This window comes from Catharus ustulatus, chromosome 7 (assembly GCF_009819885.2).
Source record: "Catharus ustulatus isolate bCatUst1 chromosome 7, bCatUst1.pri.v2, whole genome shotgun sequence".
Classification (NCBI taxonomy): Eukaryota; Metazoa; Chordata; class Aves; order Passeriformes; family Turdidae; genus Catharus; species Catharus ustulatus.
The window spans coordinates 15,022,912-15,038,582 of NC_046227.1; the positions used below are offsets into that span (position 1 = coordinate 15,022,912).

At 39.4% G+C, this 15,671-nt stretch overlaps 1 protein-coding gene across 10 annotated transcripts in view; it reads left to right on the plus strand.

Moving 5' to 3' along the window:
* The first annotated feature begins 2,122 nt into the window (after positions 1–2,122).
* CWC22 (CWC22 spliceosome associated protein homolog) overlaps positions 2,123–15,671 on the plus strand; it is a 29,037-nt gene continuing 15,488 nt past the window's right edge. For 5 of the 10 annotated variants that reach the window (XM_033064990.1, XM_033064983.1, XM_033064986.1 and 2 more), the window contains exons 1-13: positions 2,363–2,680; positions 5,018–5,085; positions 5,748–5,870; positions 5,983–6,240; positions 6,726–6,854; positions 8,635–8,803; positions 9,166–9,219; positions 10,094–10,229; positions 10,311–10,517; positions 10,638–10,700; positions 11,929–12,024; positions 13,136–13,217; positions 14,344–14,404. In XM_033064990.1, the coding sequence (XP_032920881.1) occupies positions 2,654–2,680; positions 5,018–5,085; positions 5,748–5,870; positions 5,983–6,240; positions 6,726–6,854; positions 8,635–8,803; positions 9,166–9,219; positions 10,094–10,229; positions 10,311–10,517; positions 10,638–10,700; positions 11,929–12,024; positions 13,136–13,217; positions 14,344–14,404 (1,473 nt within the window). In that variant the 5' untranslated portion in view covers positions 2,363–2,653. Of the gene's footprint in view, positions 2,175–2,361; positions 2,681–5,017; positions 5,086–5,747; positions 5,871–5,982; positions 6,241–6,725; positions 6,855–8,634; positions 8,804–9,165; positions 9,220–10,093; positions 10,230–10,310; positions 10,518–10,637; positions 10,701–11,928; positions 12,025–13,135; positions 13,218–14,343; positions 14,405–15,671 lie in introns of those variants that run through there. The other 5 variants (XM_033064988.2, XM_033064989.2, XM_033064984.1 and 2 more) reach the window with 4 other exon arrangements.

Consider the following 15,671-nt stretch of genomic DNA (forward strand, 5'->3'; position numbering starts at 1 on the left):
GAATTGGAGTCACCCCATGTTATTGAGCCACTCTTAAATCACAAGCGTGTTTCTCAGAGGTTATTTCCCATCCCTGTCTTCAGACTCCCTCTGAGGGAAAGCTCAGCTGTCCATGTTCTCTCCTTCCCAGGGCATTTGGAGGGATAGGCTGAGGGAAAGCTCAGCTGTCCATGTTCTCTCCCTCCCAGGGCATTTGGAGAGACAGGCTGAGGGAAAGCTCAGCTGTCCATGTTCTTTCCCTCCCAGGGCATTTGGAGGGATAGGCTGAGGGAAAGCTCAGCTGTCCATGTTCTCTCCCTCCTCTGACATTTGGAGGGACAGGCTGAGGGATGGTGTGTGCGCCATCAGCCACAGGATGTCCCTCTCAGGAGATGCTGCTGCCACACTGATGCCATATGCCCTTTTATTTTGTGACACCTGTTTACACAGCATGAGGTGGGAAAAAGATTACTTTCACAGCAGAATGGGAAATCATAGAGTGTTCACAGGCAGACAGTGGGTTCAGGGAATATCTTGTGAAAGCATTTAACAATTCATGTTGTCAGAACGTGAGTGACTGTCCAAATACATGCTGTTTCCAGTCTCCTGTGTAAGAGTCACATTTACAAATCACTATGCCAAAGAAATCAAATCCTGTAGCTAAAAGTTAAAAGCAGAAAAAAAAAATGCACATTTTCTGATTATTGTTTCTTCACATATCCTATCTCCGTGTTGGTTTTGAGCAAGGTGTGTTTTGCTTCATTGATTATTCTTAGTATTGCAACATAAATGAGAAAGTTGACTTTTATGAATAGTTACTATTCTCTCATGAGTGCAGAATATTTGTAACTGTTACAATACACAATGTTATGAAGGCATTGCTGGCATTTGGAAAAGTTTGAGAACAGATTTGTTCCCATTTGGTGAGTGCTTCAAGTGCTGGGGAGCATGAACTGGTACATTAGTTTAAACCAAAGTGGTTCTGAGTTCAAGTGCTGCATAGCATGATCTCAGTCATGGCCTGATGCTCCTTTTCTCTTACTCTTCTGAGATCATAGTGACAGAAGAGCAAGATAGTAAATTTAAATCTTGGGGACTAAGTCTTCAACTGCTGCACCCTATTGACCAATCATGAATGTTCTCTCCTCACTATGCTGTGATTTTTTTTGGACAGTGAGCATTTGAGCCTGTACTAATTGTTGCAGTGAAAATAGTGCTACAGGTGTGTTACATGTTGTGACAAAATGTAAGTACCCTAATGCTCAGTACAGAATAAGTAAGTTGATTTAACAACCTCCAAAAAAAAAGAAAAAGAATGTAGCTTTTTCCAGCTTTGAGAAAGTTTCACTGCCATCTTCTTCCCCTCCAGAACCAGCGTGTCCCAGTGCCTGCGGAGGCACAGGAGCTGTAGGGACACGGGCAGGCCCAGCACAGCTGCTCAGCTCCACGGCACAGGAACCTTCTGCCTCTCCGCTGAGCTAATGCCTTCCTGACCCTCATCTGCCGTGTCCTGCAAGAGTTCATTTCCTTTTAGCTCACAAGAACTGAAACAACCGTAAGCGTTTTAAGACCTTATGCAGCATTTCCCTTTTTTTTAATCCCCTTCCTATGCCTTTAATTACTTTCCAAAATGCAAACACATTTGTGCCTATCATAAACCTCTCTGTTAGCCTGGATCCATGGTGCTGAAGTACCCCAAACTTTCAGAGATCAAAAGATCCCTCTGCCACACACAGGTGTCCAACAGCACCATAGCCCAGCCTGCTGTCTGTCCTGCACATATCTCCCAAGAGCTGTGTTTAACCCGCGGTGTAAGCGACACGAGTGCGTGCTCGGTGCTATTCAAGGGGCAGGAGTATTTCATTCACTCCACTTTCCAGCGCTGCTTCGGGCAGATCTCCACCCCTTAGGGAGGCCGGCCGACTGCTCCCTGCACGTGCTTCAAGGGGAAACGCGGGCTCGGTAGCAGCGGGGTGAGCTTCCCCTCGGATGCTCCGCCCGAGAGCAGCGTCCCGGAGAGCCCAGCCCGATCGGGGCTGTTCTAACACCCACCGCCTTCACTTTAAACGCAGGCGGGGAGGGCGCAGCGCGCCCCCGCCCCCAAGATGGCGGCGGAGGGGGCGGGCCCGGCGCGCGCTCACCCCGCGCCGCCGGAAGTGACGCGTCAGGGCCGTGCGCGGCGGCGGCGGCGGGAGGTGCGGGCCGGGCCGGGGGTGTGCGGGGCTCGGCGGGGCTCGGCAGGGCTCCCCTTCCCCCGTCCCCGTGGGGTCCGGGGCAGCCCCGAGCGCCGCCCGGCCGGGAGCGCGGCGGGCGGGCGGGCGGGCGGGCGGGCTCGGGCCGGGAGCCGTGCGGCGGGGTCGGTGGGCAGGGCCCTGGCAGCCCCAGGCGCGGCCTGGCCGCTCGCTCGGGGCCGGCCGTGCCGGTGACCCCCCGGCTGCTGCTGGGCAGCCGCTGTGTAACCAGGGAATCGGAATAAACCCGGGAGAGCCTTTTGGTTTAAGGGCTTGTGTAAGCGTAGCCTTAAAGGACGAAATAGAGGTGCGCGTTCCGACACCGTGTGTGGTCGGAAGGTTTTGATTGTCTTCTGTGTGTTACAGGTGAAATGGTTTTCATATGCTGAACTCCAGCTTAGATTGCCTCATTGCTGCGCGTTTGTAAAAAGCAGGAAGTCAAGATGAAAAGCAGAGTGACACAAGTAAATGTAAGTGTTCCTAAAACTAAATTGTAGGATTTGAACACTCTCGTTACTGGTAATTAGGTTTGTAGCTGATACTATATTAAATGAAACTTCCTGAAAGCAAAGCAAGTAGTATCTGTAACAGGCAGCAGCAGTTTACAAGACCAGTACTACTAAGAGTCAGTGAATTACAGCTATTTCTAGCTGTGTTGTCCTTGCGGTTAAAGTCCTGAATATTATTGGTGTATAATGTTACAATAATTGGTGAGAACTGACTGAATGATGATGGCTCAACAGCAAATGTAAGCATGTAGAGGAATGGAGAAAGATTTTGAAAAATTTAATAATGATCTTAAAAGTTATAGATACAATAAGTAGTAGTTAATTTGACAATTGTATGTTATACTATGCATGTTAAAGTTTTCCCTTTTAAAAGCTATGTTGCCCATTTCTGAGTGGATGGGAGTGATTTTTTTGGGAATGCAAGAAGAAATTTAGAAATACTGTGCTTGTAAAGGACACCAGATTTGGGACATGTTGGCAGAGCAATATTGTTATGATGCACTACCTCAAATCTGTGGTATTACTCTGCCAGTTTTTCCAGAGTTGGAACCTACATAGGCTTCTTCACTCTTTGAGATCTGACTTGTGTTTTTGGTTCTGCTTGGGCAGAGATAGATGATAAAGAACCTGTGAGAATGGATCATCCTAAAAAGACCCACTGCCTTCTTCCCATCTGCTAGATGGGATTTAAATACAGTAACTGGTTTCTGTTATTCAAGGATTTTTATTACCACTTTCTTGGAAGACTGACATTATATTACTGTGCTGGGGTAAAAAAAAACAACTTAAGGACTTTTCTTTCTTATCCTTGGATGAATTCAGTGATCTTCTCTATGGTATAATGAGCATTGAAGGTGGTAGAAAGCCTTGATGAATATGTGAGTTTCTTGTACTATCTTTGATGCCAAAGATAATGTGGCTCTAAAATAGGTGGACGTAACTTTTGTAGGGATGCATGCTCCCAGTGGACAATGCAATGCCCTTGTTTTGTGTCATCATCTTGATGCAGGCAAGAGAATGCAGGCTGTAATTCTAGCAGTGTTTGAAGTGCACCCTAGGAAAGGTAATATTCTGGGATATGTTATAATAGCTTCAAAAATGCGATTATTGATTTGCATGTATACACACCCCTCAGTTAAGTTTTTGGAGATGAGAGCTGCCCTGCTTTTTGTGGAAGAGGTGTCATTATATTTTTTAACTGGGTCTTTGGTGGGGCAAGAGCTGGTGTGCCAGTGTGTTGGTGGAGAGGGTGCTGCTTCAGCAAAGGAGCTGAGTGTTGCTGCAGGGAGTTCCATCAAGGTTCACGAGGAAATGCTTGTGTTGAGTTTCTGCATCAAGTGGGGTGTTTGCTGTTTCACAGTTAATCACTCTGTGACATCATGAGATTGTGGTTCTGAAAAATCATAAATAATATTTTAAAGGAAGAGATGAGCCTTGCAATGAGAGTACTCAGGTTACAAATGCTGCTGATTGACTCTACCAAAGTTGTTTAGAAACATCTTAATGAGTATCTTGCTATGTTTGTTGTAAATGCTGTCATGTTCAGATTTTTGTATGACTCCATATTTCTAAATGTCATGGCTCAGCCCATGGAATTTGGTGTGAACTGTTTAAGTGTGTATCACTTAATCCTGCAAGTCTGCCAAGTAAATCAGTGCAACTCAGGTGTTCATAATGTATGGAACTAGAAATTACTCAAGAGAAAATAAGATGTGATTAGTGAAAAGGGGGAACATAAAGAAAAATTGCACAATAAAAGAGATTTTTAGGAGAGAGGAAAGACACTCTTTAAACAAGAAATGGTGGAATTCTGTTCATGGTATTCTGTGTGATACAACAAATTAAAATGGCGTCTGAAAGAGGGAAGCAGGAAAGGCAGACCAGTGGTCCATCTACTCCAGCAGTAATTAACAGCGGATGCCTTAAGGAGTTTAGGAATAGGGCAACTATAAAAGTACTTGCCCACCTACACTCCTCCTCTGTACCTGTTTGCAGCTTCCTGAGCCAGATGAAGTTTTCTGGTAATCCTTGTGGATTTTCTTCAGTGTTTGTTCAGTGCCTTGAACCTGTGGAAGCATTTGGCATCTGCAGCACCCTGCAGCAGGGTGTCCAGCTGCTTAACTGCTTGCTCCTAGAGACCCAGGAACCTCTCCTTGCCATATCTGACTGCCATCAGCTTTATTTGATGGCCCTCCTTGTAAAGGAGTGGGAACTGAAGATATGGTATGCTTTGATCTGAAGATAGGTGCTCACAGTCATGTTGGGGCTTGACTCTTTTTTTATTCTCTTTCATTAAAGCATGGTTCCAGTCATGAAAGGAAGGAAAACTACAGTTCCCGACATGAAAGTCTGTCTCCAGAGGACAGGTAGAATGACTGATTATTGTATCCTTCAATTCTGTATATGTACCTCATATAGTAAGTTAGAGAAGTTAAAAAAAAAAATCAGGTTATGTTTCTTTTTATGTATTACCATAACTGAGTGGTCGAGAACAAGTGTAGATTTAATAAAATAGCTGAATGTCAATATAACAGTAATTAAATGGATTTGTTACTAAAACTTAGCGTTTAGCTAAGTTATCATGAGACTTGAAAGTGGAAATTACATGCTAGCTTTCTGCTTGAGGCACACTGCTGGTACCACAATTATAATTTTGGGGCAAGATAGTTTCACACTGTATGGGCAAAAGTAAGTAGAAAGAAGTGAATATATGTGTTCCAAGGAATGCAAGTTGCTGAATTTACCATTTGTATTTGATATTATTACCATTAAATGTTTAATTTCAAAATCTAGGAGCTTTCCTTTACAGTGCTTCTTTGTTTTTTGATATTTTTTTCCTGATGACATATTATTGTTAAAGTAGACCCTTTTATTGGCGTGACCCTTTTATCGGAGTGACGCATATTTTGAAGCACATGTTGCAGAATTGGAACATTTCTGCATTGTTATATTACGTTGCAACAAATATTAATGCCATTGCTTTTCTCGGCCTCTTACTAAAAATTGTTGTGTCTTGGGTTGTGTGTAGGGACATGGAGCGTGATAGGTCCTGGTCTCCATCTCCCAGGAAGAGGAGATACTCTGATGACAGCAGATATGATGAGGAATATTCAAGACGGGACTATTATGATGACAGAAGTTCAGATGGAAGGTATGGAGCCCTTTCCTAATCAGTAATAAAATACTTTTTTATAGAGAATAAATTGTGAAAGCTTTTCACCTACACTTGGGTGTTTAGTGGGTGTTGTTTTTTTTCCCTTTAGAAGGATGGAAAGGGGGAGAGATAGACACTATGACAGGTGGGAGGACAGAGAGTATGATCGAAGGAAGCAGAGAAGATACTCATCACCTGACCGTAGGAGTCCAGAGAGGTCGACAGGCCAGAGCTCACTTGCTCAGGATGAAACTGCCTCAAAGAAGAAGAAAGAAGAAGTGGATCCAATCCTCACTCGCACAGGTGGTGCATATATTCCACCGGCCAAGCTTAGGATGATGCAAGAGCAAATCACTGATAAAAATAGGTGAGTTCAAAGTTTCATAGTAGGTTTTTTACTGCAAGCAAAACAGTTAAGCTGTTTAGAGAATGCTGGCAAAAATGGGATCCATCAAGGGTTGTGATTCATTGTTTTGAAGGTATGTTTTTATCAGAAGAGAGATAAGAGAATCAGATTAGAACTGTAACTGCTTCTGCTGCACAGTGTAAATGATAAGTGAAAACAGGATACTGAATGTAGCTGGGAATGTTTTGGAACGTCTTACAAAACAACATTCTGGGTTATACCATATCTGCAGAGAATTACTCTTTTGTTTGTCATTTTGGTTCAGTGATTTTTTGGTGGTTGTTTGTATAATTGTGAACAGGTCTTCACCTTTATGCAGTGACTATTTTAAAATTTATTTTAATGATTAAATGAAAATGTGAATGTATGCTATATATAGATATATATGCATTTACTCAGTGCAATTTCAAATTCATGCATTACTAATTTGTGATACTTTGTAATAGCTTGGCATACCAGAGGATGAGTTGGGAAGCCTTGAAGAAATCAATCAATGGTCTTGTCAATAAAGTCAACGTTTCTAATATAGAAAACATCATTCATGAGCTCCTTCAGGAGAACATTGTTCGGGGAAGGTAAGCCATAGTATTTTAAAACAATTCTTTTGCTTTTCTGGAATATATACACTATTCATGTGTACACCACTGTATGTGCTACAAGTGGTGTATGGGTGCTAGTCAGATTTTAGTATTAACCTTAGGTCATATTGTCATATTGAGAATAGTCTCTTACTTTTTAAAGGCATTGTATGCTTGGTGGAATAAAATGGTGTATATTTCCTTTTCTTAAGGTTTTTCCAATGCATTTTACATGAATGACTTGTAATTTAAAGTTGTCATTGTTTGTTTATTTTTGAAGTGCTTGATTATTTTTTTCTGGGACAAATATTTGTAGCCACTATTTAGCAAAACAAGTTTTACTACCTGTTGGTTTTCCCTGTTAGTTACCTGTTGGTGTTCTTTATTGATGTAATGTAAAGAAAAGAACATTATACTGTTGGAGCTTGGTAGATTCAATTCTGTTACGTTTCAGACATGTAGCGACACCTTCCCTGTCGTGGGCTTTTTGAGGAGGAATGTATTGCTTTTCATGTCTGTTATAGCTGATGGGAAAATCAGAGTCATGCAACTAGCATAAAAATATGAGAGCTAAATAATTTAAATAAAATCTGGAGAGTGGGCAAATAGTTCCTGAATGTGATTTCTGTTAAAAGTAATAATGAAGTTTCAGGCTTTGGTAGGGCTACTTTTTACTTGCCTGTATTTCATGTCCCTGAAATTTAATTTTCATACTTACAGTATTATTTTAGTTTAAAAATGAGTTTATTGAATATTTTCAGAATGCACTTGTCCGTGGAAGTTTTTGTGTGTGGTTTATAAATGTCAAAATAATGTATAATGTATAAAATAATGTATAATGTATAAAATAATGTATCTGGAAAATGGCACCATTTTTCCTCAGTACTTCCAAACTTGCACAAAGGTGAATTTAAAAGTAGTGACACAAACTTCTACCTGGCTGTCACATTCTTTCCTGTGGTTTTAAGTAGGTGATAAATAAGCACTGAAACAGACCACTTTCAGTTTGTAAGCAAGAAGTAACAAATTTCAAAATGGGAATATTCTGTTTCTGTGCAGTAGTATAAAATGAGTTCTATTCCATTTGTCAGTGCCAAAGTAAGTAGGAATAAGGTCTCTATACACTTTGTATTTAGTAATCTGTATGAGGTTTTTTTTAAGATTTCAGTAGATCACAAGGAAGATGGATTTGGATATCAGTGTGTACTTTGAAGATTCACATTTAGCAGTTTGTTTTGTTTTAATCCTCACCAACATGTTGTCAAGTAATAGAGCAAAAGTCAAATTCTGTGTGCTCCTAAGCATTACAAAAAGCAACACTGAGATGTGGGGAAGCAAGTCAGATTCTTTTCAGACTTTCTCGATAATAAATGTAAAGAGATAATTTGTATAATGAAGGAACTATTATCTCACAGTTGTTTACATTCATTTAGGCTCTAAATAATATTTTATAATCAGACAAAGATCAGTTTTAAAAAGGGATCATTGCAGGACACGAGATGGCTTTTTGCATGCTTCACATTTTTACGTGGAGCTCTAATATGAACAATATTTAATGAAAGATTGGGTGACAGTTTAAGAACTTTTCAGTTCAGAGAGATTTGTACAACGCACTTTGCAAAATTCCATTTGTGGCATGATAAACCATGGTTTGAAAATGATCATCTGATTTCTTCCAGCTGTTCCAACTGCACACTATTTCATGTGGCAAGTACTGAATAAAAACATGACATGCTTTATTACCAGAAAAGTCTTTAAAACTTACTTATTTTTGCAGGGGATTGCTGTCTAGATCCATTTTGCAAGCTCAGAGCGCCTCTCCGATTTTTACTCATGTTTATGCAGCTCTTGTGGCAATTATCAATTCAAAGTTTCCAAATATTGGTGAATTGATCCTCAAGAGGCTGATACTGAATTTTCGCAAAGGGTATCGCAGAAATGACAAGGTATGTAAAATGTAAATGTACTGATGTGGAATTCTGCAGTGTAACTGTGTCAAGTGCACTCAAAGGAACACAGCCAAGACATGGGTCGAGACCAGTCTATGGGACATTAGTAACATTAGAGTATCATGAAAGTTTGACAACATTTTCTGGATTGATACTGTGGTAGTTTGGGGTTTTTTGATTTGGGCAGGGGTGTTTAATTCTAATTTTTAATTTTGAGTGTACAGTCCTAATTGAGAACAACTACCATGATCCTTAAATAGTTTCACAACTAATTTGTGAGTTGCGTTAATCTATAGTATGGCTGGGTTAGGAATTTTTTCTTCCATATGTTAACGTTTCCTGGTTTATTTCTTTTGCAGCAACTCTGTCTAACGTCTTCAAAATTTGTTGCACATTTGATGAATCAAAATGTGGTATGTTTCTTTTGTTTCTACTCAGTCCAAACCGTACGTGACTAATTTTTAGTTTAAGACAACAGTACCTTAAGTGAAGATTCTCCCTCTGTTCTGAAAGTTGCTGAAAGCCTGAGTTAAGTTGTTAAGATCTCTTTAGAAAAGATACTGGAAATTGCTTGTGCAGTTATCAGCACTTATTATTACACTTACACTTCAGAGCTTCTCCAGATTTCATGAATGTGTTTGGGTTAGTATTCAGGCATGTCTTGATGCGAAGCAAGGATCATTTGAGTCTCTGTGCCACAGATCTTAAACAGTTTTCTTGCAACGTGTGTGTTATCAGGAGACTCAGTTGCATCTAAATTGCATTTATATATGCAGCTCTATGCCACTTGTTAACGTGTCAGAAATTAGGATGCTCTGATTTAAATAATGTCAAGAAGCAGTGTCTCAGGAATGTTGGGAATATTCAGCATTTTGATAAAGAGCAAATTAATCTGAGATGTGCTATTTGCTTATATGCCTAATCCTGGAAGATCTGATTTAATAATAGATACAATGCACCTACAGCTGGGTTTTGTAATGCAAGTGCTAGTTAATTTGCTTGTAAATGCATTCTGACATTTTTTTAATGGCAAAATATTTTTCGTTGCTTACTTGTTCAATAGACAGTCACATTCATTAGAAAAGTGGTGTAAATACTAATGGTAAAACTGGATTTGAAATTTTGCCTTCCTTTTAATCAACTTTGCCCCATTACTGCTGCCTTGTGTGTGTGACTAAACTGCTGTATTGTGGCATCCTCAAAGGCTGGACAGGTGTGTCCAGTAAATGGCTGTGGAGATAGTGTAACATAGTGCATTCTAATTCTTGGCTGATACTCTTTCCATAGGCTCATGAGGTTTTATGTTTGGAAATGCTCACTTTGCTTCTTGAAAGGCCTACTGATGACAGTATTGAAGTAGCAATTGGATTTATTAAAGAGAGTGGGCTCAAATTAACAGAAGTTTCTCCTAGAGGTATTAATGGTAAGTACAGCCAGCCAAAACCTATCTTGGCATTTGTATTAGTAAATACCTTTCATATTTACATTTCTCTCTTTTCCAAAGCAATCTTTGATCGCCTTCGGCACATCCTGCACGAATCTAAAATTGATATGCGTGTTCAGTACATGATAGAAGTCATGTTTGCTGTGCGGAAGGATGGCTTCAAGGATCATCCCATCATCCCAGAGGGATTGGATCTAGTGGAAGAGGAGGATCAGTTTACTCATATGTTGCCATTGGAAGATGACTACAACCCAGAGGATGTTCTTAGTAAGTTAGAAATTAAAGATAATTCCTTAACTGCATTCCCCAAGAAAATAAATTAAAGAATAAATATTAATAGCTTTCTTCAATTTGTGTTTTAAATAAAGATTCTCTTTTATTCTAAAGATGTTTTCAAGATGGATCCGAACTTTATGGAGAATGAGGAGAAATACAAAATGCTGAAGAAAGGTAGGGATATTTGTGTGTATATACAACCATTACCTATGGCATTTACAGTAATTTCACGATTATAAGCCGCACCATTTTGACTAAAATTTTGGTCCGAACCTAAAGTGCGGCTTATAATCAGGTGCGGCTTATATATGGACAAAGAACAAAAAGTTGCTGTTTTAGTTTGGAGGACAGGTGTCTGCTGAGAAAGGCAGGAACTTCTCTTTGAAATGGAGAATGTAAATCCCCTCCCTCCAAATTATTATAATTTTGAAATTAAGGGGCTTTCAGGCAAAGATATGGGAATTAGGAATAACAGTTCTTTTCTAGGGAAATTAAAGTAGAAATACAGTACTACAAAGAAACAAGCTCCAAACCCTGACAGAGTACAACTTGACACCCCGTCAGGCAGGGTGTTGGTAGCAGTCCCATTAAATGGTGGCTGCATCCTCCTGCAGTGACAGATGTGGCTCAGTTGAAGCAGTGGTCCTGCAGAAGGTGCAGTTTCCCTCTGGAGGTCCAGTGGTGATGTGGAGAAATCTGGTTTTCCTCTGGAGTCCAGTGGAGAAAGGGGCTCCCTTAGTGTCCCAAAACCTCTGTTTTCATTTTGGTAAGAAATGTTGGGCTCTTCCCCCTGGCTGGAGCAACTTCCAATGGGATGCAGTAATTTTATCAGTCCCACAGTGGGACTCAATGGGCCATTAGCAGACAATGACTCGCTGGAGGAAGGATGGGTTGTGAAAAGATAAAGAACAATGCCCAACCTGGTTTCAATGGATGGACCATTAGCAGAATATCTGCCATTGAGATAAGGATCACTGCCCCCACCCTCAACAGGTGGTGATAGAATAGATACCTTTTATCACACTCTATATCAGGTGTGGCTTATGTAAGGACAAAGAATGAAAAGTTGCTGGCACCCGGAAGTGCAGCTTATACTCCGTGCGGCTTGTATTCGTGAAATTACTGTACTTAATCAGCTCTTGTTACCAACATTTATTTAACAGTTGATGATACTTCTGTCCTGTATAACTCATTAATTTCTTAGACCTTTCCTTTGTGTTTGTGCTACTCAGTGTTGTTTCTCCATCTGTTTCCATTCAGTTATGATATATCTGCTTTTTGGCCTCTTCCACATTCTTGTACCTGAGACATCCTTTCACTCTTCGGGGGTTGGATCGATTGGGTTTTTGTAATGAAAGTACTGTGGTCTGTGTTCCATTGATCTGGGATACTCCTCTTTCAGAAATTCTTGATGAAGGTGACACTGAGTCTGAAGGCAATGAAGAAGCTGGAAGTAGTGAAGAAGATGAAGAAGATGATGAAGAGGAGGACGAAGATGGTAAGTGTATGACTGATGTCTTATGAGCAATTGATTGAATGTAGATTAAAAAGGAAAGAAAAGCTTAACTTCTTAGATGTTTCGCAAAACAGATGTTCAAGTGTTAACCAATGTTCTCCTCTTCAGTTGTTCTCAGATCTAAGTGTTTACTAGCAAATAGTATAAGAGTCTGAAAGGAAGTATTCAGCACAATCAGAAAAAGAAAAGCAACTTTGCCACATTATTCTTGATAGTATCAATTTCCTTTGAGAAAAGCATTAAAAACATAAGACACAAGAACAGAATGAAAATGCTTGCTTAAACTTTCCCGTGCTCTGTCATATTTTTAAGACACTTTGAAAATTAGGATGGATTTTCTTACAACTGTATATTCATCCTTCGTATCTCACATGGTTCAGTATAGCCCTCTTTCTTGATTTTCACTGGAGACAATACTTACTCATTTTCAAATACATTCAAAGAATGTATTCAATTCCCAGGAAAAAGCATTGATGGGTAAGCATAACTGAAATTTTTGTGCAGACTGCATGAGTAATGGAAGCCAGTCAAGTATTGTTCCTGTAAAACAATTTTTTATCTTTTTACCGAACTTTAAAAGATTGAAGGAATAGTGAGTGTTTACAAATGAAAGTGTTTCCCAGAGTGGTTTGGCTCAGAATGGATTTTTCTACACTTGCTCCAGAACTTTGCAGAATGCTGTAACGTAGATTCTACAATTAACAGGAACTAAGAATTGCCTGTTAAAGTCAGAGATGCTGCATAAAGTGTTGTATAGCTAAACTGTGTAGAAAATGGATTGCTAATAATGTTGACAAGAAATATTAAACCTAGGGGTTGCAGTGACTAAGAAACATAAAATGTCTTTAAGAGAGTTACCCTTTTAAAACTGTCTCTAAATATTTACCTTTGTTACAGATGAAGCAAATACTGATTTTTTCCTTATCTATAAAAATAAAACATTAAAAATACATAAACCTGCAAACAGTCCTAAGTAGTCTAGAAAAATAGTGTGCTACACTCAGTAAATGGTAAATAGAGCTGTCCTAAAAAAATATCACATGTGTCTTCCTTAATGTTTTGCTCTTTACAAACCCATGCTTTTCTTTTCCAGGTCAGAAAGTTACTGTCCATGACAAAACAGAAATTAACCTGGTCTCGTTCCGTCGTACAATTTATCTGGCTATTCAGTCAAGGTAAATACAAATTATGCACCTAGGAGTGTAGTTTTTTTCAAGTCAGTGAACTGTAATTCTCCTTTTAAAATTCTGTCTTAATGTGCAATTCAAAAGAAGCAAACTGTAGGGAAGTGGTCTATATTGAACCTGACCTGACTGTGTAAAGCAGACTGTTTTCCAAATTCTTGTTCTAAGATGAACCTCATTTGTTTCGAAATGTTTGAGTAGTGGACTGGGACTATTGCCATAATGAGAGCTTTCTGAGTGAACAGAAGTCAGTGATCTTCAAATTTTATGGTATCTTGAGAATTTATTAAAAAAAAAATTGAGACACACTTAGAAATTCTGCAGTTTGGCTCCACTTCTGAGATGGAGCTCTTTTGCCATCTGCATTGTTTAGAAAATAACTATGCAGTTTCCAGCTATGTGGTCATCTTGAGAGTGATCTCCCTGGCAGTTTGTGGCACAAGTATTCCAAACCTGCTGGGTGTAGCTTCTGTGTCACCAGGCTGAGAGGAGGGATTGACCTCTTGCAGCCCATAATACTCTGCAGGTCTGATCCTGCATGAGGAGTGCAATGATGTAGTCGTGGTGTTGATCATTTAGACATGTGAATTAATACCCGACTGAGGGTATCAAAGGCTCTCACATTTCTCAAAGTTACTGTTAAATACTTTCTTGCCATACTCGAGCTTGTTCATTTTGTGTGTGAGGGGCAGGACATACCCAGTGGTGGCTAAAGGCTTTCAGAACAGGAGTGCAAAGGGGAGACTGTAGTAGGTATTGCTTTTGGAACTTGTCTGAAGTGCTTTTCAGTGTGTTTCAAAAGGTGCACAACAAGCTCCCAGTTTTCTATTTTATTAGATTTTGTAAGGTGATAAGATAGTAATAATGACTTGGATCATCTTGTTTACAGATTACCTGCAGAACGTAATCACTTTGGATTAATGTTCAACTAGAAACTAACGAAATATGAAATGTTTATTAAAAAACCCACCGCAACAATAAAGTCTCAGCAAATCAAACAGCTGAAATACTTCAAAGGAGTTGAGGTTTTAGCACCAAGGATCAATCTTAATATAGTTTTGGAATGTTTTTAGCATAGTATATATTGCACAGATAATGAGTGTTTTTTTCTATTCAGCTTAGACTTTGAAGAATGTGCTCACAAACTGCTGAAGATGGACTTCCCTGAAAGTCAGACTGTAAGCCTTTATTCTTACTCTTCTTGTTACTAACGTTATTAAGATACAATACTATGGTAATATCGAAAGACCTTGCTCACATTCCACGACCTGGTTTGTATAGCAGGCAGATGAATGAGAGTCATTCCTTACAGCTGTTTTTCATTAAAATTAATTTCACAACTGTTAGAGCAAATAGACTGACACACATTTCATTGTCTTATGTGTGTACTCCTTTCTGTTGCTTGACAGAAAATGTTTACTCATAGCCTTTTAAAAAGTTCTGTTGTTTGGACTGGTGAAACTTCTGTCCTGTGACAAGAGTACAGCAGCATGGCAGAGTTCTGTCTCTGAAAGGACTCTGGGTTGGAGATAATATTTGCAGGCAGCTGTAGAAGACTCTGTCAGTGGGGCTTGAAATTTAGCACGGTGCTATGAGTGTGTTGTTTGGGTGCTTTCACAGTCAGTCTTTGAATAAACAGCATATTGAATAAAAGTAGTTGTGAGTGATTGCCTTGCTGTGATTTTGGAGAACATGAAGACTGGAGCTGTTTTGTCCTCAGACCCTGTATGATCAATGCAGTTGCTGTGTTTTCAAGTAATGGAAACTGTTTGTCATCCAGTACTTCTGTTCAATACTAGAACAGAATGTAAGTACACATCTAATTTTCCAAGCAGCTTTTCAGTCCGCTGTAAGCTGTCACCATAGGAGTTGCACTTGGGGAATGCTTTAACTTCCTGTGGCTTTAATCATCAGTTTTAGTTGAAACAGTTTGTGTAATAACTAACTTTATCTAGTAAGGGGAATATATGGGCTACAATTAGGTGTTCTTTGAGAACTTGTCTGCATATAATTTTTTCAGTTCTTGTACTATTGCTTGTTTTTAAGCCATTTACATGGAAGTAAACAAAGAATTGAGATTGTGTACTTTTTTAATCTAGTTCTCTAATTCTGTGCATGAAATGCTACATTAATCATGCATAAGATTGTAATTCTCAGTGAAGTATACATAACTTAAAGAATTCTGAAGAGGGAAAAAAAATCCTGTTGCCTGGCAAATCAATTCAGATATAAAGAATAGAGCAAACAATCTAGAATATATGTATATTAAAGATTCAAAACTGTTGTAAAACTGTGTCCTCTTATCACATGAAGCTTCTTCTTTGTACTGATTTCTTTTTTTCTTAAGAGTCATAACTACTCTTCACCTCATTTAATCAAAATATGAAGACTTTGATTTGCTCATTGTATAGAATTAAGCGTCTTTATGGGGACAAAAATCTTTAA